The sequence below is a fragment of the Eulemur rufifrons genome, chromosome 7, assembly GCF_041146395.1.
Source record: "Eulemur rufifrons isolate Redbay chromosome 7, OSU_ERuf_1, whole genome shotgun sequence".
Classification (NCBI taxonomy): domain Eukaryota; kingdom Metazoa; phylum Chordata; class Mammalia; order Primates; family Lemuridae; genus Eulemur; species Eulemur rufifrons.
Window position 1 is genome coordinate 43,589,896 of NC_090989.1, and position 23,396 is coordinate 43,613,291.

General features: G+C 33.0%; 1 protein-coding gene across 1 annotated transcript in view; it reads left to right on the top strand.

The window, feature by feature from the left end:
* The window catches only part of EPHA6 (EPH receptor A6), an 884,686-nt gene that overhangs the window by 763,249 nt on the left and 98,041 nt on the right, over positions 1-23,396 (top strand). The window contains exon 12 of the mRNA XM_069471955.1: positions 16,723-16,780. Within this exon, the coding sequence (XP_069328056.1) occupies positions 16,723-16,780 (58 nt within the window). The remainder of the gene's footprint in view (positions 1-16,722; positions 16,781-23,396) is intronic.

Sequence of the window (23,396 nt, forward strand, 5' to 3'; positions counted from 1 at the left end):
ATTTCCTGCATTCCTATAACTCAGGAGGGCATGAATTCTCCAAATAAACATCAATGACTGGTGTTTATATTCATTTAGTCATTCCATAGCAAGACTTTATGTTCTAAATATAGGTTTAAAATTTTCATTTTATAATAGCATCCTGATGCTTCTAAACCCTTTTTAATTGTAACTAGTTAAGAGTAGCTTTCTTTTTAAGAAAGGAGGTTGATTTTACAAATGTATGAGTAAATGTATCCCATCCCTTTAATTTTATAGTTTTCTTGTAAGGTTTGATGTCTTTGTTAATTTTAGGTTTTATTCCAAGTAAATGATCAACAACTTTTCCATAAAGAAGACTTTGATTAATGCCAATTTTTATCTCTTAAAAGGATCCTTCCCGGCCATTGGGGTGGAGGCGTTTTGCCCCAGCTTCCTGAGGGCGGGGTTTTTAAATAGCATCCAGGCCCCGCATCCAGTGCCAGGGGGAGGATCTCTGCCCCCCAGGATTCCTGCTGGTAGGTATTTCAGGTGAAGTTTTCTGCCACCATATACACCAGTAGGACTATGCTCAAAACTGATAGCCCCACAATACAAAAATGAATACTTCTGAAGTATATTCTTAAAAAGGAATGCAAATGACTTTTTAAATGCAGGAACCACATTTGTGAAATCTAATGCGTGAAAATAGCATAAAGAAAGTGGAATAAGGATCTGGACTCTGAGCACCCAATTAACAAAGTGCTGCCTCTTCTGAGAAAATGTTTATTTGAGAACTACAGCTTCAGATCCCAATTCGTAACTCAAGAATAAAATAAAGATGAATTTAAGCCACTTTGCCACTTGGAATTGACCAGAAAAGAGAATTAAAAACTAAGTGTTCTTGACAGAAAGAGTAATTCCATATTTGGGTGAGTTTATAGAGATTTAATTAAAGTACCATTTTACTAAAGAAAAATGAAGAAAAAAACCACAAAGTAGCAAATTTGGAAAAAAATTTTGAGAAAGAAAATTAATGTGTCGTTCTCCCTAAAAATATCAATCTGACCAAAGCTGTATCTTACCAATGAGAGAAACAAAATATAGAATATTGAGCATTTTAAAATGTAATTTCAAAGTGCACTAAAACATTGTGTGGATTATCCATGGCATGAGTGTAATCACAAATTGTTTCTTCCCTGTCATTTAGTAAAATATCCAGCTGCCTTGTTCCATTGTACCTGAAGGATGCAAGCTCACTTTATATTTTATGTGTCTTAGCAAAATTGAATTAGAATATTGATTCTTAGAGTTTTTAATCATAATTCTTCTAGTTTTATCATAATTAATGCTACAAATTATGATAATTACATTAATGTATTCAAGAGGGCTGGCTCAGCCCACAGTGTAATGGGAACATTTGAATAGACTGGAAAATCTAATAAAAACAAGTTCCCAATAGGTATATTTCTTGCTTTATACCCAAAAATCCTAAAATCATTATATACTATCTTTTTTGTGCCATTCAATTACCTTTGTCTACCTAATTAAAATATATAAAAAGTAACAATAAATATGTTTTTATGTCACTTAGTTTCATCACTGGATAATTTATTGATATGGTTGGAGACTTTGTGGCCAACAATGCCATTGATAGACTAGAAACCATTCTTTTATTTAGATGAACTAAAAGATTAGCAATTTTAATTTTAATGGGTCTTATGCCAAACTTTTTTCTCCTTAGAAATAGAAATGCTATTAATTGCACAGGATTTGTTGTTGTTGTTGTTGTTGTTGTTCCAAAGGACTGGGGAAAAAATCCACAAAAGCTGAGCTCTCAGAGTTAACTAAAAATATAAAAATGTAGCTTTCATATATGTGATATCTCAGTGACTGAAATTGAAAAGATAAACAGATTATTTATAGTTTAATGGCTTAACCCTTAACTCTTAATGACAAATCTTGGTGAATTTAGATATGTTTGGCAGAAATGACATTATGAAGTTCATGAAGTTTAGAAGTGACTCAAATAATTCAGCATCACGGAAAAAGAAAAAAAAAAAAACATGTCATTTAGCCACTGAGAATGATAGAAGCAAGATGATCTTTCTACAACACAAATAACAGAAACAACTTTCCAGAGAGGGATCTAAAAGAACATTCTAGCATTCTATTCTTCTAGGCTTTAAGCCAAATTTGCCTCCAGCTCTCATAGGAGAGAAAAATCAGTTCAGTTTTCATGACTTACATACAAATCAGGTATAACAAAATTGCTTCATAAAAAATTTATAGATCTAAACTCGTCCTGTTCCCTCAAACTGAAATTAACTCAACTCACTTTTCCTGGCTTATGTCATTTTGATAAGTCATCCCTGTATACTTTGTGTGATACTTCTCAGTAATGACTGCTATGATTTCAAAGATAATTTTAATCCTCTCCCATTCAACTATAGCTTATTTCCCAAGAATTTCCTTTATACTTTTGTGCAAAGAGGAATGCAACAGTAATCATGAGAGGTTTTTATTGTTTCATTAAAAAAAAATAATTCTAAAGTATGTCTTTGCCATCTAATAGCTGAACTGATACTCTCCAGGTTTAGGACATCAATTTGAGGGCAAGAAGCAGTTCCTTTCATGGCTCATACCATGACACTTTAAATAGTTGGCTGAAGGTTGATGATCACTGGGTAGCAATTAATTTTGCTTTCTACCAATTGATTATATGTCATAGTACTTTGAGAGTCTTGTGTAAGACATTTTCTATGTCATTCAAGGAATTACAAAACCTGTTCTAGTGAGAGTATTATTAATTTTGTTTCCAGTTACATATAATCAAATTTAAATGAGATACATGACTATGTATTGTATAAAATAGTTTTATGCTTTATAACATGCTATGTTATCAAAGAGCAATATTTCTACAGTACTTAATGTTATACTGCCATAATAAGAGAATCATTGAATCATACGACCCAGAAAGCAGACAAACTTGTAGTCGGTATTTATGCAACAATTGTCAACTGTTTTTAAGTTTTCATTTCTAGAAAAGCTATAGTAAATAGTAAAAGGTTATTATTCCTAGTTTCAGATAGGTAAAAACACCAGGAAATGTTAGCTGAAAGTTGACCAGCAATTATAGTAATATACTTAATGAAATATCTTTTGTAGTCACCTGATGAAGTAAGAAATCACCAGAGAAAAGAGTGGAGGAGAAGAGAGGGAGGGAGAAAAGCGGAGAGTAGGGAAGAGAAGAGGAAGTGGAAGGAGAGGAGATATTAGAATGATATAACTCTAAAATTATATTTTTTAAAGCAAAGTCCTACCCCACTGTGTTTCTATTTAAATCAAATTCTACCTCCTTGAAAACAATGAGTGTCCCCCTTTTAAGTGGATTATCAGACATATAATCTAAAATGATAAGCTTGCTCTCTTTGCTCCATCTAATCATTTCTTTGACTTATTTCTGTGGTCAAACAGTATCTGAAAGTAGTTCAGAACATTTTTATATGCCATGGAGTATTGATTATACATAGTCTTACACTGGTGGCTCACCTTATGATAGACTCTACTTCTACCCATATCCTTTATATTTTTGGCAGTTTCATCTGTTTACCATATACAAATGAAAGCAGAATAATAAAAGCATTGAAAAAATAAAATTATGCTTAATAGTGATGAAGTAATATACAGAAATTTCATTGATTCAGTTTTCTCCGTCATTTTCTCAGTAATATCTGACATCATATGATATCTTACGTTTACATAAGATCCAACCATTACAGTATGTCTTAAAAACTAGACTTACTGGGCTGGGCACAGTGGCTCATGCCTGTAATCCTAGCACTGTGGGAGGCTGGGGCAGGAAGATTGCTCAAAGTCACAAGTTCAAGACCAGCCTGAGCAAGAGTAAGACCCCTGTCTCTACTAACAATAGAAAGAAATTAGCTGGACAGCTAAAAATATATAGAAAAAATTAGCTGGGCATGGTGGCTCAAGCCTGTAGTCCCAGCTACTGGGTAGGCTGAGGCAGAAGGATTGCTAAAGCCCAGGAGTTTGAGGTTGCTGTGACCTAGGCTAACGCCACGGCACTCTAGCCCAGGCAACAGAGCAAGACTCTGTCTCCAAAAAATAAGTAAGTAAATAAATAAATAAATAAAAACTAGACCTACTTATAAAACATAAAGGCATATTTATTATCTGCAAATTAGTTAGAAAATAATATCTTAGGATTGAGTATGATCAGATCAACAAAATTTTAGCTTACATTTTTGTGTGAGTTTTCTGTTGTGGGAGATTTGATAATATTTTTCACTAATGAAGTAATTCTTATATACAGATTAGATCCTAGACCAAACTCAAATGCATGCCTTAAACTAACAAGCTTTGTCAATTATAGTGGAAGTCTGTAAAAGAGAGAACATAGGAAATAGGTAGCCTCTGGGATTTAGAAATAGATAAAATCTGCAAAAATTCAGTGTTGAAGATTTCCCTAATACCTCCCTTGTGGTTAATCTTGAAATCTCTTTAGTTGTCCAGGATTGTCCCTCTGAAGCACAATCTCAATTTGCCTGCCTGTGCTTTAAATACCATGCTATATATATAACACCTCCTGACATTTTTACCCAAGCTTCTCCTCATTGTATGACTTGTATTAGATTCAAAGGAAATGGCAAAAATGTAGTAAGACTCTCTCTCTGCTACTCTGAATCAAACAACAGGAGAAATATAAACACATAAGGATTCGAAAACCAGATTTACAATTCCTGAGTATATAATTAATAATAATGTTTAATATTATTCATTTATTTGTCCTTTGGAAAGAGATTCATATCCTCACTACCATCCCCTGACTAGCCATGTCAGGAAATGAATTCACAGTCTAGTTTCCTGTAAACCAGTGACATATCTAAACTATACCATTTCTATAACAAAGGATGTGCAGTCTTGAGCCAATATTAAAATGTCTTCACAGTCCATTAACAATGATTGTCAATATTTTCCTTTCCATATTTCATGTGAAATCCTATCTGATATGGAGTCAGGGAAAATATTGCATGCATTGTTACCAGTTAAAAAAATGTTTTTATTAAGAAAACATATGGTTTGGATGTTATAAATGAGCCAGAAATGATAAATAAGGTTGAAGCTGCAGAAAATCTAGGATCTGGTGAATATAATATTATCAGGTTTTGATGCATATAGAGAACTGTAGAAAAGCAAATATATAAGACCAGGTGGCAGACTTTGAAGGAATATACAATGAATTAAGGTAAGTTGGCACAGATTCAATGTTCCAAGGGAAATCAACAGTGGAAAAGTATATACATTTTAAATACAAGCAAACTGCAGTTCAGAAAAATCAAAGTACGCCATTTCATTTCTTCATATTTTCAGGCATTCTAAAAATCAGTAACTTTGTTTTAGATCCACAATTTTAAATTTCAAAATTAATCACTTGTGACAAAAAATTTCTATTGGCTATAGTTCTTCCAAAAATAGTGATTCTTGCCTATTTTTCTGTAGCATGTATAACAATTGCCTTATTTTGTCTTTAACAAAATATTGATGTAATAAGCCTACATAACATAAGATACAGTGGTTTACTCTTGAAGTAAGAGATCTTCAGGGGGACACAAAATCTTCTTTAATTTAAGGGTATATATTTTAGACATTTCTTCAGTTGAGAATGTTGCCAATTACCCTATATGAGGTATGTGTGAGAGTGAGTGTGTGGATCTACTTAAACCAAAAGCTAATTATGAAGGGAAATAAAAACTAGATTAAATGTGCAAAGTTAAACCTTAAATAAATCATTCAAAATGTAAACTATAATCAGAAGAAAATCCTTTATCTGGAATAGTAATTCCTACTTTCTTTATTCTTTGCCATTTACATGATTTCAATCCCCAATACAGGCCTTACTGAATACCCATCAGCACAGTTCTCCCTGGAGAACGAACGCTCCTCCCCTAAAGTTTGTTCAGCCGCAGACTTCAGTAGGCAACCCTGCAGAACAGCAACTACTAAAAAACTAGGCAGGGGAATCTTAGGCAGGTCTGGGCAGGAGACCAAGATTATTGCTATTTCAGGAATGAGAGAGGCTTGAGAACATAGGGTCACTGTTAGAATAACAAATAGAACACGCTCAGCCAACTGAAGCACAAGGAAGGTGAGATGCATGATTGTGGTTCTAGTTATACAACTCAAAACAACCCCTTTAAAATATTTGCAATGATGCTAGTGCTAGGTTAGAGGGTGATTTTTAAGCAGCTGTTTAGGATATATTTTATAATGAGTACAAAAAGGGCTAAACAGATAATGTCAAGGTTGCATTCATTCGGCTCACTTTATTGTTTAAGGTGGGTTCCAAAGAGCATGTATATCATCCTTTGGCTTCTTGGCTTACTTGAGGAGGGATACGTAAAAGGTTAGAAAATAATTTAAAACTTTTAAGGAAGGCAAGTTCAAGATGTCACTTGGAATAAGAAAAGTTAGGATGGGAGCATATACAAAATTGAAGGTATAATTTAAACCTTCAAATAACATTCGGTTTATAAAAACTTTAATCCATTACAGAGTCTATGCGTTTAAAGATTCCTATGCACAGATGATCCTGATATTGTGGTACAGGTCATGGACTCAGATTTATTATGGATTTTACTTTGTTTCTTGGCCCAAAATAAGACTCTTTGTTATAAAGGACCAGTGATTCTTTAACCGCCCTCCCCAACCCTGACTTTGAAAATCAGATGAAGGCTATAGACTCTCTTCTCCATGAAAATGGACATTTGATCCTATATATAAATGTTTACATACAATTTCAGGAGGTCTCTGGACACCCTGAAGTTCATACATGAGGAACCCTTTGTTCTTAAGAAGTCAATGTCTGTATATAAAGTTATACTTAACTGACATGGATGAGTACCTTCATCTTTATGTTAGACTGACAGTACATTAAAAAAAAAAAAAAAAAAACACAGAGCTGCAGGATGCATTTGATATCAGGCTCTAGAGTATTTACAAAGAGAATTTCTATTTTTTTCCTACCAGAAAGACATGAAAAATCTTTAAAGAGCCTTTAAATAGTTTCCAGGGTTTTTTTTACTAGTTCTTTTTTACTTCTTTATTTTCAGAATCTTTAAATAGTTTTAGCCTTTGGCCTTAACCACACCATCTTTTTAGCATAAATGTTTCTTTTATCTTAATATAATTTGAATAAGTTTGCGTCTTAAAAATGTGGATATTATATATATGTGGCTACTTAAATTCTCTGTTTAGAGAACATATCCACTCCCTAGAGATCATCATGTTTTATTATTACAGATTGTGCCATTTGTTTTGGCCCTATTCAAAGAAACTATCAACATTTTTGATCCCCAAGATTCATTTTCTTCACACACACACAAAGAAAAAATTCTGAAAAAACTTTTACAGCTTGCTAAATTACCTGAGTCTTCATATAAATCAGTATTTAATATTTGTATTGATTGAGGTGGTTTTGTTAGTGTCTTTTCACCTTAATTGGACACGTGATAAAAAACTAAGCTGCTCAGATGTCTCTTCCTCTCCAGAGAACCACGTAAATCCCTTCAGAGGGGCATACATGCCCTCATGGGCTGCTGCCCACTTGAGAACACAAGTAACATGGAGACAGACCAGCCCTGATATGAAACACGTCTCAGCTCCATTCTTTTGCTTTGTAGGACAACGCCCCAATATAGGAAAGCTGCCCTATATTGGCTTTTCATAATTCAATTCACAGAGGTCTTGCAGAGAGTGTATTTAACAAAATTAAACTTTTTAAAAAATTAAACATCTTGTACGAGTTGCAGAATAGATTTAAAAATAAATAGTAATTTGCCTGGAGGAAAAAGAGGAAAGTAGTCAGTGATTTAATTATATCATATGTATGATTCATTTAACAAATGTTTTCTCCATTATAATTAAAATCTCTCCATAAATAACCTATGTAGTTAGGATACATTAAATATATCCTGTCTAGAGGTTTGTTTTATTTTTAAATGTTCTGGTAATTTTCTTTTGATAGTGAATGATACAGAAGACCAGAAAGGTAAATATTTGAACACTTACGTAACCAAAAGACACTTTTGAAGCCAGAAGCAAAGCATAGCATTTGAAATACTGCTGGAAAATATGGTGCTTTCTACCAAAATCTTAGAGACTCTGTTAAAATATTCAGGATGTAACAGTATCCCCAATGTCTTCTTCATAGGTTTTGCAAAAACATATTACATTGCTGTTCTTAAATGTTCTCACAAATGCCTCTTACAATTGAAAGTTCAGCTGCTAAGGCTCGTCCTTATAAACCTTCTATGGGAATATAAGGATAATTTAAAATAAATTAATTTGTAAAGGAATCTTAAGATGATTATCACAAACTGATGTTTGGAAGATGGGGAAAGCAACATCTAAAGGTTTTTCCAGCCAATTTCCTTAGTACGCACTTCCTGTTTATATCAAATGTTTTAGGGTTTTGCTGGCCTTTAAAATCCTAGAACTTCTTGACAAAACATCCTTGGGAATGATACAATGTCTAGTTCGTAATGCCTTTCTAGGAGACACAGAGATTTAGAGTAATGCTTTAAGTTCTCCAAGTTACTAATGGAGAGCCAAGTATTATTTGGGGATATAATAAAATGGTCAAGCATTCAAATTCTGTAGTGAGATTACCTGGCTTCAATCCCTGGCTCTGCAATGTGTCTATTGTGTGTCCTTGGGCAAGTTGCTTAAACTCTCAGTGCATCAGTAATCCTATCTACTAAATCGAGCTAATAATTACACTCACCACAGGGTTGATATGAGGATTAAATAAGTTAACACATGCAAAGCTCCTAGAACAGTGCCTGGCACATTGAAGAACTTATAAAAAGTTGTTATTATTACATACATGCTGATTTAAATTTAGTATCGATTTTAACATCTGCACAAAAGGTATTCACAAAAAGAAATCAAGAACTAAAGCAGCATACAATTATTTATTTGACATGCAGTTTAATTTAGTTTTGAACTTAGATATTATACAATATTTCAAGGCATGCGAATGCTTCCTTTTGTTTATTGCTACCTAATAGTAATTATACTATTGGTTATTGCATAATCAATTATTTCTTTCATAATAGTTGGAAAACAAAAAGTGACAAATAATTTCAAAACATGTTTTTAATTTCATTATCATTATTACTTTTCCAAACATGGATATAATACAAAATCAAGAAAACCATTCTTAAAAACTTGTGCTATAAACATTTTGCAATTTGGTTGGTGTCTTACGTTGAGAACACAGTCCAGCATCAGGCATCTTTGGCAGTAACTGTCACGGTCAACATGATACTTTTAGATAAGGAGAAATCTTTTTACCCATATCGTATTTTCTAGTAGAAAGAAGGACATTACTGAATATTACTAAAGTTAATTGATGCAGATGTCATGCTTCTGCTCCCTGGGGCTGGCAGGAAAATTGTTTCTTTTCTTTAGCTTCACACCTTTTATTTACTCTAAAACAAATCTAAATTAAGGAATGCTCCTGTCTTCATAGTTGTAGACCACCTCTCCTAGTTTCTGTTCAGCTGTTTTATCACTAAAGTATTTTATTCTTCAGCATTTCTCCTAGGGCATTTGGATCACCATGAAAGTTTAAAAAATAAAAGAAAGGAATTAAGAGAAAAAAAATGGAACAAAATAAACATAGTGATTACATAAACTCAGGATTTTCAAATAGCTCTAAGGTTAAAACCATCAATTCCAGATTAACCATAAAACATGTTACAGGTACAAATCTGTAAATAGAGAACAGAAGACACAACATAGCTGGTTAGATGGAAATAAGAACCTGCTTTTGACTAAAGTGTTTTTTAAGAAACTATGTATTATAGTATGTTATTTAAAGTAGGAAAATGCTCATTTGGATTATTTTACTTTAGCATAGGAGAAACCGTCTTATTCATTAAAACGACTTCAAACCTGTCAATTTCAGGCAAATCGGATCTTAATGGATCTTTGAGACCATCAAGAGAGCTCTGAAATATACTGACCTAATCATTTTCAGCAATGAACTTTCTTATCTCAGCAAACCACTTGTTGGTTTAGGATTCAACATCTACTCAGTAAGGCAACATATATCCATTCATTCATTCAGCTGTTATTGGTTGATTCAGTATTTAGTGTTAGGTTCTAGTCTTGTGTTTAAATACATTATCTTTTTTAATCTCCCCTCCACCCTATGGAGGAGGTTATAATAATATACTATATATAACAAATAATAATATAAAAATATACAAATGAAGAATTTGTAATATATAAATGAGAAGAATGCAATGTACAAATGAGGAAACAAAGACAGTGAGATAGACGACCAATGAATTATGAAAGGCCACTTGTCCAAAGTAGAAAAAACTCTTCACTATCAGGTATCTGATTCTGATCCCATAGCTTGTCCCTTTGTACCTTGTGCCAACCATTCCAGTTTGCCTGGGACAGAAGAATTTCAACGTTAAAACTAGAAATGTAGTTTATCGTATCAAACATATCATTAGCAATCATTTAAACTTTCATTATACTTTGTCATAGAAGGTAAAAGACTTTTCATATCAATACCAAACTGCAATAAAATATAAAAATGATCCACTTTTTTTTTTATTATTTCTTGTACAATGATATGAAATAATATGGGAAATATTCATGATAAATTATTAAGTGAACAATGCAAGTTAAAAACAACAGTTTCATATTTTTTTCCCCACCCCCCCTTTCCCGAGTCAGCACCTTCAAGTGTTACCACTCCCCAAACGGTGTGCAATGCACTCATTGTGTAGGCATACCCCCACCCCCTCCCCCACCCCCCACCTCAGTCTGATGTCCAATTGTTGTCGTTCCCAGATTTGTATTTAGGTGATGTTCAGGGAAACCAATTTTCTGGTGAGTACATGTGATGCTTGTTAAAAATGATCCACTTTTTATAAACTTTTTTGCTACATGATGGACAAATATAAGAAGGAAGCAGATAATTGTGCACAAAAGAGAAGGAAAGTCGATGGACACCAATACTTTTGAGTGACAACTGTTGTGCTAATTGTACATTTTTCTCATTTAATTCTTTCAAAAATTTTATGTGGTATATAATATTATCCTCATTTTATAGATGTAAAAACTGAGACTCAAAACTAAAACAACTTGTCCAAGATAATGCAATTAATAGGTAGCAGAGCTGAAATATGAATTTTGTTCTTTCTTCAAAACCATAATTTTTATGATCCAAGTAATTTAGGATTAAAAAGTTATTGATTTGACATTCTGTTACTTTAGTAAATCTTTTCTAGGTCTAGAATTATTAGAGAACATCCTTATGTGTGTGTTCCTTCTGGCATTCAACTCAAAAAATAAAATAGAGCACCTACTCTGTGTCTAGGTCTGTGCTCAGATAGTGAACTAACAGAGAAAAATTCAGAACAAGTCCTGACCTCAAAACTACTATAGAATTGAGGTAGACATGTTATTAACATCCATACCATAGCATCAGTGTTATATAATTGTTTGCTTAAGATGTGAAGGGAGGAGAAAGTAAATAAATAATAAAGACTTCATAAGAGGGAAAGTGATTCATGGGAAAATTTATTTTGAATAAATGGTATTTACAATGCTTTCTTTTTTTAAGCATATGATTTTTACCAAGTGGAAGTTATGAGAAGGCAGTCTTTCAAAGAAGAGAGGAAGATACAAGTTATACTCAGGGAATTATGAGTCACCTAGAGAATTTGAAAAACAGGAGGTAGGGGAATAGGGAAGGTAAAAGATGACACTAGAAAAGAAGGTAGAGTAGAGATTGTAACGGACCTTAATAACTAAGCAGATTAGACTTTAATCCTGCAGAAAACAATGCTATAAGTAACAGTCTTTAAGTGAGGAAATGAAAAATTAGTGCTTAAAGTAATTGAATGTCTACTTCTATTGCCCTTTCCACCTACACCCCATGAGAGGAAGGATCTTGTATTGATTGAGGGTGTGTCTCTAGAACCCGGAAGAGTACTTGCTATGTTGTAGGCATCTTAAATAATTATTTGATCTATCACTGAATGTTCAAAAATAATGGTTGTATTGGGCCCTGATAGGCTGCATAGAGAAATCCAGCAATCAAAGACAAATATATAAGCATACTTTCTTTAAGATGCACCATAAACTGTTTTCTTTCCTTGAATGGAAGAGTTTGACAGAGAAACACATTTGAAGCAAATACTGAGAGTGTGTTATTAGAACGTGTTTCTTTCTCCATTGGTTCATATTACACGGATTTACACATACAGCTATAAAAGGCAAATATAAAAAAAATAATGGTTGTGCAAGAGTTAGTCTTGGAAGGCATACAAAAATAGGAGTAAGTAAACCAGTAAAAGATTGTTGCAATAGAATATGTCAAGCAAGAGTAAACAAAGACAGAATGTGTGAAGTGACAATAGATTTTATATAGAATCAACAGAACTTAATCTGTGGACTAAAAAGGGTTCAATAAAATGAGAAGTCCAATATTACAGTAGGGTTTCGAAGCTGGGTAACTAGATGGATGGTGATGTTTTAACCAAAAAAAAAAGTTGTAAGAGGAAAAGAAAGTTCAGGGAGAGTGTTAAAAGTTTGGATTCCAACTCACTGAGAATGAAATTTGTTTGGAACATGATCTGATAATCACAAGGCAATACTTTAAGAGGAGAATAATTCTTTAATTTTAGTACTTACGTGAATAAAAACAATGATTTAACATAACTGTGTTCTAATTTGTATCATCCACATATTATGAATGCCTTAGCGGGATAAGAATATTGCATTTATTATCAAATCCATTTGAGATTATAATTATAATCAACTATCTCTACAGCAGAAACAGGGAGGGTAGAAATAGATTAAATAACCGGTTCAAAGATTCCTGAATTGCATCTAGGGGGAAAAAATACTCTATCAATCCAACTTATCACTAAAAATTGTATTACCTGGTAGACAAAATATAGACATGATAGAATGTTAAATAAACTAGAATGATTGAAATCTGTAATACAGTTTTGAGGTTGTTGAGATTCATTTCAAATCTTGATTTTATTGACTGCACATTAGAAATTGCCAAACTAATAGAAAATACTACATCCAGCATAAACTCATTATTTATATGAAAATGTTAAATCTCTGCAATTCTCTTTTTTCACAAATATTCTCTGAGGCAAAAAAAAAATAAAAAGACTATATCACTGGCAAAATATTTTTCCAAGATTTCTATGCTACATTTAAGGAATGCTTTTCTTTTGTTTTATTTAGCAACATGAGAAGAGTATTGTCTTATGATCATATAGTTTCTCCACACTACCTTTATCAAAATCATCATAAGTATATATTTTTCAAATAATTCCCAATAGTCCCTAAAAGTCTCAATGAGAGAAAATAATTGTTCTTGTTTATAACAGAAAAGGATGATGAGGGATTTTGCAATTCATTGTCTGCAGAATATAAATAAGTGATTTCTTAGAGGTTCCTCATTCTAACGCAGTTTAAAATATTCATAACCATTTCTGGGCTATTTATGAAGGAAAACCTAAGAAATTCATTTTGTGTGTCATGCAGAAGTACCTTTGAAAATCCCTTGAATCAAACCAATAAGACTTCTAAGAACAATCTGGGGATTTTGAGAATTGGCTAACATTCAAGAAGCCTGGTTTTTCCATTGACTTTAATAAAATTCAAATACTAAGATGATTCTGTGCCATGAGGCACTGGAGTAACTGGCTAATGTTATACAAAAGGAAATAAGTTGTAATATTTTGAAATAAATTACTTCCAAATATATTTTCCAAGACCAATAATGTAATCTGCAATTTTTATGTGTTGAAAAATAATATCACAGTTACTAATAGACTTCTCACACCTAAAACAAATCTAAAGAATAGCATCCTAATTTTCATAATTTTCCTTATACTTATCTGTTTTCTTGATTATAACATATAATAATGAACTGTACAGTTGCTTATAATCTTCACAGTATAACTAACTTCCCTATAGACAACCACTAGGAAACAAATTACAGGTTAGATGCCAGCGTCAGTAGTCTAAAAAACAGCTCCTTAGTTCAATTAACAGCTGCTCTCAACTGATGCTACTGCACAAAATACAAAAAATGAAGAGCTCAAATGTGAAACTTCTAATTCACAAGAAGTCAGGGGAGTCTTCATTTGATTCTTTATTATTCTTAATGAGAAAATGAGACTTGTCACGGATGAATTTTAAGACTGCCTAAAGTATCTCCTGAAGAGTTATAGATAGAACTAATTTCAAAGTACTTTGTATTCACATAGATCAGAATGTTGCTGAAATACTTTAGTGTTACTTCTTAGGAATTGTAAAATCAACATGAAGAATTAACTTATTTTTATAAAGCATCTACTATGTTTAGCTCTATGGGAAGTGACCTTGAGAAACTCAGTGAATGGGGATACAAAGCATTTATGGAAAGATAAGAAAGAAAAACAACTTAATATATAACTAGGCACAGCATTTCATAGTGCACACAATGAGTGTGACAGAAATGCAGCTATAAGAAAAATATCACCTTGAGAGATTTTCAAGGAAGAGAAGCAGTGTATAAATTCTGGGGATTGGGTGGCAGGTGTGGTGAGATTAGAGGGAGATGCAAATTGAGAGATAATCCGGGAAGGTGAATACCAAAAGTAAAGGCAAAAGGATATAATATTGGACAAGTATAAGCAATGACAACAGATAGAGCAGAGGATGCTAAGGCTAGTTAGGAAAGATGAAGTCCATCTCTGGAGAGAATTGGCTAATAAGATGAGACTTTATAAGAGCTCTTATTTATATATCTTGCCTGAGAGTCACCTATAGTATAAAGCTTAATATCTAAAGCTCTGAGACAGACTGCCTGAAACTGCCACTTACTAGCTATTTGACTTTGGATAAGTAGTTTAATTTTCTATCCCTCAATTTCCTTATCTGTGTAATAGGAACAATAATGGTATGTATGCTTATAAGCCCTTTTTATTTTATAAGACTGGCGTTCTTAAGGGGAGGATAAATTTTTTAAAAAAAAACAAAGGTTTTCTCCTGGCAGCAATGGACAAAACAGATTAAAAAGGTGTGAAATTTCAGGCAGGGGAAGAAATCAGGCATCATTTTAATCACTCAGCTTTTCCCCTTAACATTCATAATCCATTATCATTCAAACTGGAATATTGGTCTCAGGATTTTTATATTTAAGTACAAAAATGACCTTTATTTTCCCCACCTTTCTACGTGTTTGCATCAGTCTCCTATCTCCACGCTCTCTGAAACCAATGGCCAAATAAGAAATTTAATGATGATCTTTCAGGTTTAAAACCTGAATCTTCTAGATCCCTGCCCATAGGAGTGCTGACAGTTCATTTGACCTTAATAATTGCTGATAAAGTTCTTTATTCATATTTGGGTAAAATTAATGACTTTGAGGAACATTATAGGATATACATTAATATTCACTACAAATGGAAAACTTTGAGTTCTAATTTTATGCATGATAAATTGGGGCTTTATTACTACATTTAACCTTTAACACATCTTTCTTTAAAATATAGATTCAAATGTGAAATCTAGTATTTGCATACATTGTACCAATTTGTGATGGTCACCCTTTCTAACCCACAATGCTTTAAGTTCATAAAAGGGACCTGAATTACAATGAGATCTAATATTTCTATTATTCATACACACAATTTCTTTCCAGATCTTCTTTATATTTGTAAGGAAAACTATGCAGAGTGCAGATTGAATTGCTAAAAATTCCAATGAGAAGTGAGAAATATAGATATAAATGTAAATATGTCATACATACTTATTTCAGGTGAATATCATTTCCCCTTTATCTGAAATGAGTTTATATTTTAAAGTTGGGAAATTGTGCAGAAAAAACACATTCTCTTCTTTGAAATAAATCAAAGTTATTTATGTCAAATATTCTACCTAATAGAGGAATATTGGGAACTATAACAATTGATATGATAAAAGAGAAATAAATAATGTTCAGTTTCTGATCTTAGCTTCTGTACTAGACTATAAAATCAGACTGACTTATCTTTTATGTACTGCCTTCATTGCTCTGTTGATCAAATCTATGTCCAATAAAGACATGATCAGGAGCTATTATAATACAAATCCTACCAACTTTGTAGCATTCATCAATCTAAAATTTTCTGCTTAAATCCTTTAAAATAAGACTATAACTGATGGTTTATAATTTCTTAAAGAGAATTTATAAATTCTTCCTTCATGCTTTGCCTTAGAAATATTTCAGAATTGCCCACTCTAATATAAGTCAGCCCAAACTGCTGTACGGCCTTGAAAGTTGTACAACTGCAAAAGTAGCTACAGTAACTGCTTAAACTCTGACTTCAGCTTGTTGATTTGTCTTTTAAGGAATAACTAGAGGACAAAAAGAACATAATCTAAACAAGTGATTGCAGGGCTTTACAAAAAGAAATGCTTAATTTCTTTATAATTTATATTGTAATTCTTGTCCCTTTTGTGAACTCAAAAGAAAATGCTATAAAGAAATAGAGAAATGTCTATGTATAATATGAGTACTTTTATAGAAGCAGGTTGGAAAATGAAATTCCTATTAATAAAAGACAAATAATTTAGCTGCCACAGCTGGATATCTCCTAACTGCAGCACATATTTCTGTAATTGCTCTAATCCTTGTGTGTTTTCTTGCTCTTTTGCAGGCAGACCAGTAATGATTGTGGTAGAATATATGGAGAATGGATCCCTAGACTCCTTTTTGCGGGTGAGGTGTTCTTTTCTGATGGCATTTAAATAAGCTATTCTAAGTTCTATATTTAAATCATTTATCATAAATTAATTTTTGCATAATGTTATTCATGAATTTTATGTGAAGAATAGCAGCGTTTTCTCTAGGGTACATTTCCCTGATACTGTGATACATTAGAGTGTTACTAAGGGGTGAGGATGTACACTTAATAATATAATTGATTTTACCTATAAATTCACTTGACATATATACACACGTGTGTATGTGTGTGTGTGTGTATATATATATATACACATTGCAAATGATGCTATCATGAAGAGAGATTAAATAAAAATCAGTTGCCTCACACAGCCATTCATTTTGCTTTGTCGTACTTAACTCTTCAATATATTTCATGCACTATCTATAATGCTAAACTCCATAAATTTGATATATATTTACCAACAATGACTCAAGTTCATTTCACAAATATGTTTCTATCAACTTTGTCCCTCTTGAGTTCGTTTGGCTGACTATTAAGAAAATAAAAGGAGAAAGAAAAAAACTGCTTTAGCAGAGATTTGTTTTAGAATGCAAATTTAAAAAGCATTCTGTCTACAGTAAATTATCCTTAAAAGTGTAGTGTATACAGAAAACAATTTGTTTTATATAGTGGTACAAAATAACAAAGCTGAGAAGGCACCAGGAGCTATATTTCAAAGTGTATATGTAATATGTTTAAGATGTTAAAAGCTATCCTGTACTATGAAAATATTCACTGGTAGTGAAAAAAGTGAAATCTAAAAATAATCACTACAGTAAATATTTTTCATCCCCAGTGGAGGTCACATATTTGCATTTCATTGTATTCATATATGTACATATTTATATATATGTATATGCATATACACATACATATATATCTATGTTTATATACAAAGAGAAAAGAGAGAAAAAGACATAACCATTTTTCTTCCTTACAAAATGGCTGGACTTTGCCATTTGGAATCTGTTATATTAATTTTCTTCTTTATTTTCATGTAAAAATAAAACATTCTTTCTTCACTTCATTTTTTGCCCCACGTTATTCGAACAAGTTCCATTTGCATCTCACCTTTCTCTCTTGATTTCATTTTCATTTATTTTTCTTGATTCTGTGCCCTCTTCTTCCAACTTCTCTCAATGTTAGCAGTGATGATATATTTACACTGTGACTGAACTTGATGTCCAAATTCAATACCAGAAGCTGAATTCAGCAGAATCGTCAGGTTATTATAGAGCAATTCGACTCGTGCAATGTGTATTCTCAACCAAGTGTGATCTTTAAGACAAAATGAAATTCAAAGGTATTTGGAGACATGAACTGTTTGTTCTTTTCTGTAGCCATTCCCAGAATGTGTTATTTTATAGCTTGCATTCATTTCATCTGTTCCAAATTATTTTAGAATAATGTATCAGGAACACCTACAGTACTTGAAATGCACATATACTTATATCTTTTCATTATGTTTATTCCAAAACTCATTTTTATCAGATGTATATCAAAATGATTCATTATCTAATGATGTTTGGGATAGGTTGGTTTTCTTTTCCTTTTTTTGTTTTTTTATCTTTTTGGTATCAGTGATATCCTAGAGCAGAATATAATGGCAAATAATGTAGCAGATATTCAATCTAAATTGCTGCACCAAATTGGATCAAATGACTTCCACAAGCAAATTAGGTGAGAAATGTTAGTTTTTCACCTAATTTATAAACTCTATTATGCTGAATCATTAATCAGTTAAAATATGTTATAAAGAAACCATAATATGTTATAAATATAAGGTTTACTTATGCACATCCTACTATATGTTTACAAGTGTTGTATTTTTTATGATTTGAATTTTAAAAGCTAGAATTTTTTAGCTCTTATTATTTACCATGTAGGTGAGACCTTATCAGAGAGTCTAGGAAAAAATGTAAATGTTCAGTTGATGGTGACTGCCATTACTACCATTGGAACCTGAGCACTTAGCTAATCCTGACTGCCACTTATGGGCTGCGTGTCCTTGGGCACGTAACCAAGTTTTCCGTGCCTCTGTTTACTCATATAAAATACAGATATGAACAGCACCTACCTCACCTCATAAAATTTTTATAAAGATTGATTAGATTATTATAAAGCTTATAGGATAATGCATGACACATTGTAAGTGGCAGAGTGAGGATTCAAACTCAAGTTTCTGTGACTCAAAAAGCCATGTTCTCATACACTATGCATTATTTTTATTAAATTGCTTACTACTTTTCCTTATGAATTCACTACTATCTCTCCATGTGTTCTGTGTCACCTCTGAACAGAGTTTCTAAAAATAATATGATTATAATGAAAAAAATCAAATGAATGGAAAAAATAGGGTCAATACTTTTGTATTACGCCCCCTTTAATATTCTTACACTTCTGTGTAATCTTAGCCCTTGTATCCCAGAAAATCAAAGTGCTTTAGAAACTTTATGTCAATGGCAGACACTCAACTCCTCATAGCAAGCATAAATAAAATATATGAATATATACATCCCATAAATTCTTAAAAGCAAAGTCATTGTCAAACAATGCTTTATAATTTGATAGTCACAGCTTCCATAAGCACAGGAAAAAAGAAGTGGCTAAATGCACTGTATAGTAGAGGAGTCATCCATGGATCATTAATAGCATTGTGTGCTCACTGGAGGCAGAAAAGATTTCCCTTTGGTCGCCCACACCATTTGAAAAGCACTTTAATCTGCTATTTTATTATGAAGGAGTGGTAGCACAACTAAGTACAAAATTACAATCTAGTGCCAATGCTGGTGGCTGGCTGGCTGTGATATTGTACCAGATTTGTAAATCTCATGTTTTTGGGATCCTTGTGGACATTGTTCCAGATAGATATGGCAGTGGGAAGGTGTGCAGTCTTGTGTATATGTGTGTGCACATACATGTGTGTAGAGGAGAGGTGTGTGCGCCACTGTGTGCGCTTTTAATTTTAAAGTTAAATACATTCTGATTTAGCAATCAAATCATCAGCCATCCTGCCCAGAAGGCATAACATCAACAACATTCAGATTTTTCAGGTTTTCCAAGAAAATACATTAGTGTGCATTAATGTATTGACCATCATTCTTATACAGTCTTTCTGCAACTACACATACGGGTTTCATAAACACACTTTTTGACACTTACCTGGAAACTACCTGCCTCTAAATCTTAGAACCTCCATTTTTATAACAATATTAACTAGAAATCCAATTAAAAATAGTTATAAAATACTTTAAAACTTTGAGATGTTACATGTCAACCAAAAAAACAAATATTGCTTTATTTTGTAACATTTGTTGAATGTGAATTTGTTTAGCATTTACAAAATTTAGTTATACCAAAATATAATACCACTGACTTCAGTTAAAGATGATGTACTGTGTTCACACTGCAGCCTTCTACTCAAACCTCAAATTCTTTGTCACGTGAGAAAATGTACCTAAATTTTTTACAAAGTACAATCACGTGGGCAAACAAGAAGTGGTGTCATTCTTAAACCAAAAATCTAAGAGAAATTAACAGAGACAAAAAGCAAGCAGGACTGAATTGAGTAAGGAAAACATAGCTCAAAATATGGTCAGGGAAGTATGGTTGGGAGCAAGAGTAAAAGGTGGTACTACCAGGTAAAATAAAGACACAAAGGAGAAACAAGATACACTGGTAGTTGGGAGGAAGTGATGGCTTTCACTTTGGTCATGTTACATTTGAGATGTCTGTGGAACATCCAGTGAAAATATCCAGACAGAAATTGGCAATATAAATCTGAATCTCACTGGGAAAGTCTTGACTAAAGTAAAAGATCTGGGAGTTGGTAGCATAAAGGCAGTTATTAAACCCAAACCATGATATTTCCTAGGAAGAACTTTTCTAGGAAGAAAAAAAGAAAAAAGGTTGGAACTCTGGGCCATACCAACCTGAGGGGCAGTGTGGGTGTAGTCTTCAAAGGTAACTAAGCACAAGTGGTCAAAGAGAAACAAGAAGGGAGAGAAGAACATGGAGTCCCAAAACCCAAGGAAATAGAGCATTTCAGGCAGAAGCCCATAAGCCATTGTATTAAATGCAGCAGAGAAATTCTGAAAGGCAGAGACTGAAAAGCATGTATGGCATTTAGCATGTAAGAAGTCCTCAGTGATCTCAACAAGAACACTTTTAACTGGTCCAGGCAGATACCAGATTGCAGAGGGCAAGAATGAAAGTGGAAGACTGATAGGAAGTAGTAGGTGGAGATGATTTCTTTCAGAAAAAGTAGGTGAGATGTCAAGGCAAGAAATAATTCAGCTGCTAGTAGACAAAAAAAAAAAAAAAAAAGAAAGAAAAAAGAAGAAGAAGAGGAGGAGGAGGAGGAGGAGGAAAGAAAGAAAGAAAGAAAGAAAGGGTTTTCCAAAGAATAAGCACCACATGTACTCGCCATCAAACTGGCACTGACTGATCAACACTAAGGTGCTCACACAGTAGTAATATTCGCTGGGGGTTGGGGGGATGGTGGCGAGGTAAACTCACAACTAATGGACATGGTGAGCATTGTATGGGTGAGGGGCACACCTCCAATCCTGGCTTGGGTGAGGCAAAGTCATGACATGTAACCAAAATGTTTGTACCCCCATGATATGCTGAAATTAAAAAAAAGCATTTTCCAATTTTTATTGTGATAAAATATACATAAAATTTACTATCTTAACATTTTTAGATGTACAGTTCGATGGTATTAAGTACATTCATATTATTGTACAACCATCACTACCATCTATCACCAGAATTCTTTTCAATAAAACTGAAGCTCTATACCCATTAAATAATAATTCCCCATTCCTCTCTTCCCCCAGCCTCTGGCAACCACCACCACCATTCTACTTTCTGTCTCTATGATTTTGACAACTCTAAGTTCCTCATATAAGTGAAATCATACAGTATTAGTCTTTTTATGATTGGCTTATTTCATTTAGCATCAATATCCTCAAAGTTTAGTCATGTTGAAGTGTATGTCAGTATCTCCTTCTTGTTAAGTTTGAATAATATTCTATTGTAGGCATATGCCCCAGTTTGCTTATTCATTCATTCATTCATACCTGGGTCACATGCATCTTTTAGCTTTTGGTTACTATGAACATGGGTGTACAAATATGTCTTCAAAACTGTGCTTTCAATTTGTTGAGTATATATACAAAAGTGAAATTGCTGGATCATATTGTAATTCTACTTTTAACTCTTTAGAGAACTACCATAATGTTTTTCAGTGGTCATAACATTTTGTATTCCCATCAACAGAGTACAAGGATTTCAATTACTCCACATCCTCATTAATACATTATTTTCTGGTGTTTTTGTTTGTTTGTATTTGTTTATTTCTATATTAGCCATCTTGCTGAATTTTAGAGAGTACCTTATTGAAGTTTTAACTTGCATTTCCCTATTGATTAGTGATGTTGAGCATATTTTCATGTGCTTATTGGCCATTTGTACACCTGTTTTATAGAATTATCTATTCAAGTCCTTTGACTATTTATGAATAAGGTTGCTTGATATTTTGTTGTTGAGTTTTAGAAATTCTCTATACAGTCTAGATTTTAATCCCTTAGCAGATATATGATTTGCAAATATTTTCTTCCATTCTTTGAATTGCCTTTTGACTTTGCTGATAGTGTCTTTTAATGCAGAAAACATTTTAATTTTCATGAGATCCAGTTTGTCAGTTTTTTCTTTTGTTGCCTGTATCTCTGGTGTCATATCCAAGAAATCATTGCCAAATCAAATGCCATGAAGCTTTTGTTCTATGTTTTCCTCTAAGAGTTTTATATTATAGTTTTAGGGCTGACATTTAGGTTGTTGACCCATTTTGAGTTAATTTTTGTATATGGTTTTAGATTCTTTTGCATGGTGATGTCCAGGTTTCCTAGTATCATTTGTTAAAAATACTGCCCTTTGCCAATTGAATAATTTACCACCCTTATCAAAAATCATTTGACCAGTGTCTTAGTCCTTTCCTGCTGCTATAACAAAATACCACAGACTGAGTAATTTATAAATAATAGAAATATATTTCTCACAGTTCTAGAGGCTGAGAAGTCCAAGATCAAGGGTAGAAGTATCTATTCAGTATCTGCTAATGACTTACTCTCTGCTTCCAAGATGACCTCTTGTTCCTGCATCCTCACAAAGTGAAAGGGACAAAAGCTGTGTCCTCATATGGTGGAAGAGCAAAAGAGCAAAAAGGGACTAAGGCATTTCCTTCAACTTCTTTTATAAGAGCTCTAACCCCCTTCATGAGAAGCAGAGTTCTCATGACTTAATCACTTCCCAAAGTCCCCACCTCCTAATGCTTTCACATTAGATTCCAACCTGTGAATTTTGGAGGGACACATACATTCAAACCATAGCAACCATGCATGCAAAAGCTTATTTCTGGGTCCTCTAATCTATTCCATTGGTCAATATGTCTGTCTTTATGCCAGTACCACACTAGTAGCTTTAAACTAAGTTTTGAAATCAGGAGGTTTGAGTCCTCCAACTTTGTGCTTCTTTATTAATATTGTTTTGGCTATTTAAAGTCCCTTGAAATAACATGTAAATTTTAGAGTGGATTTTTCTATTTCT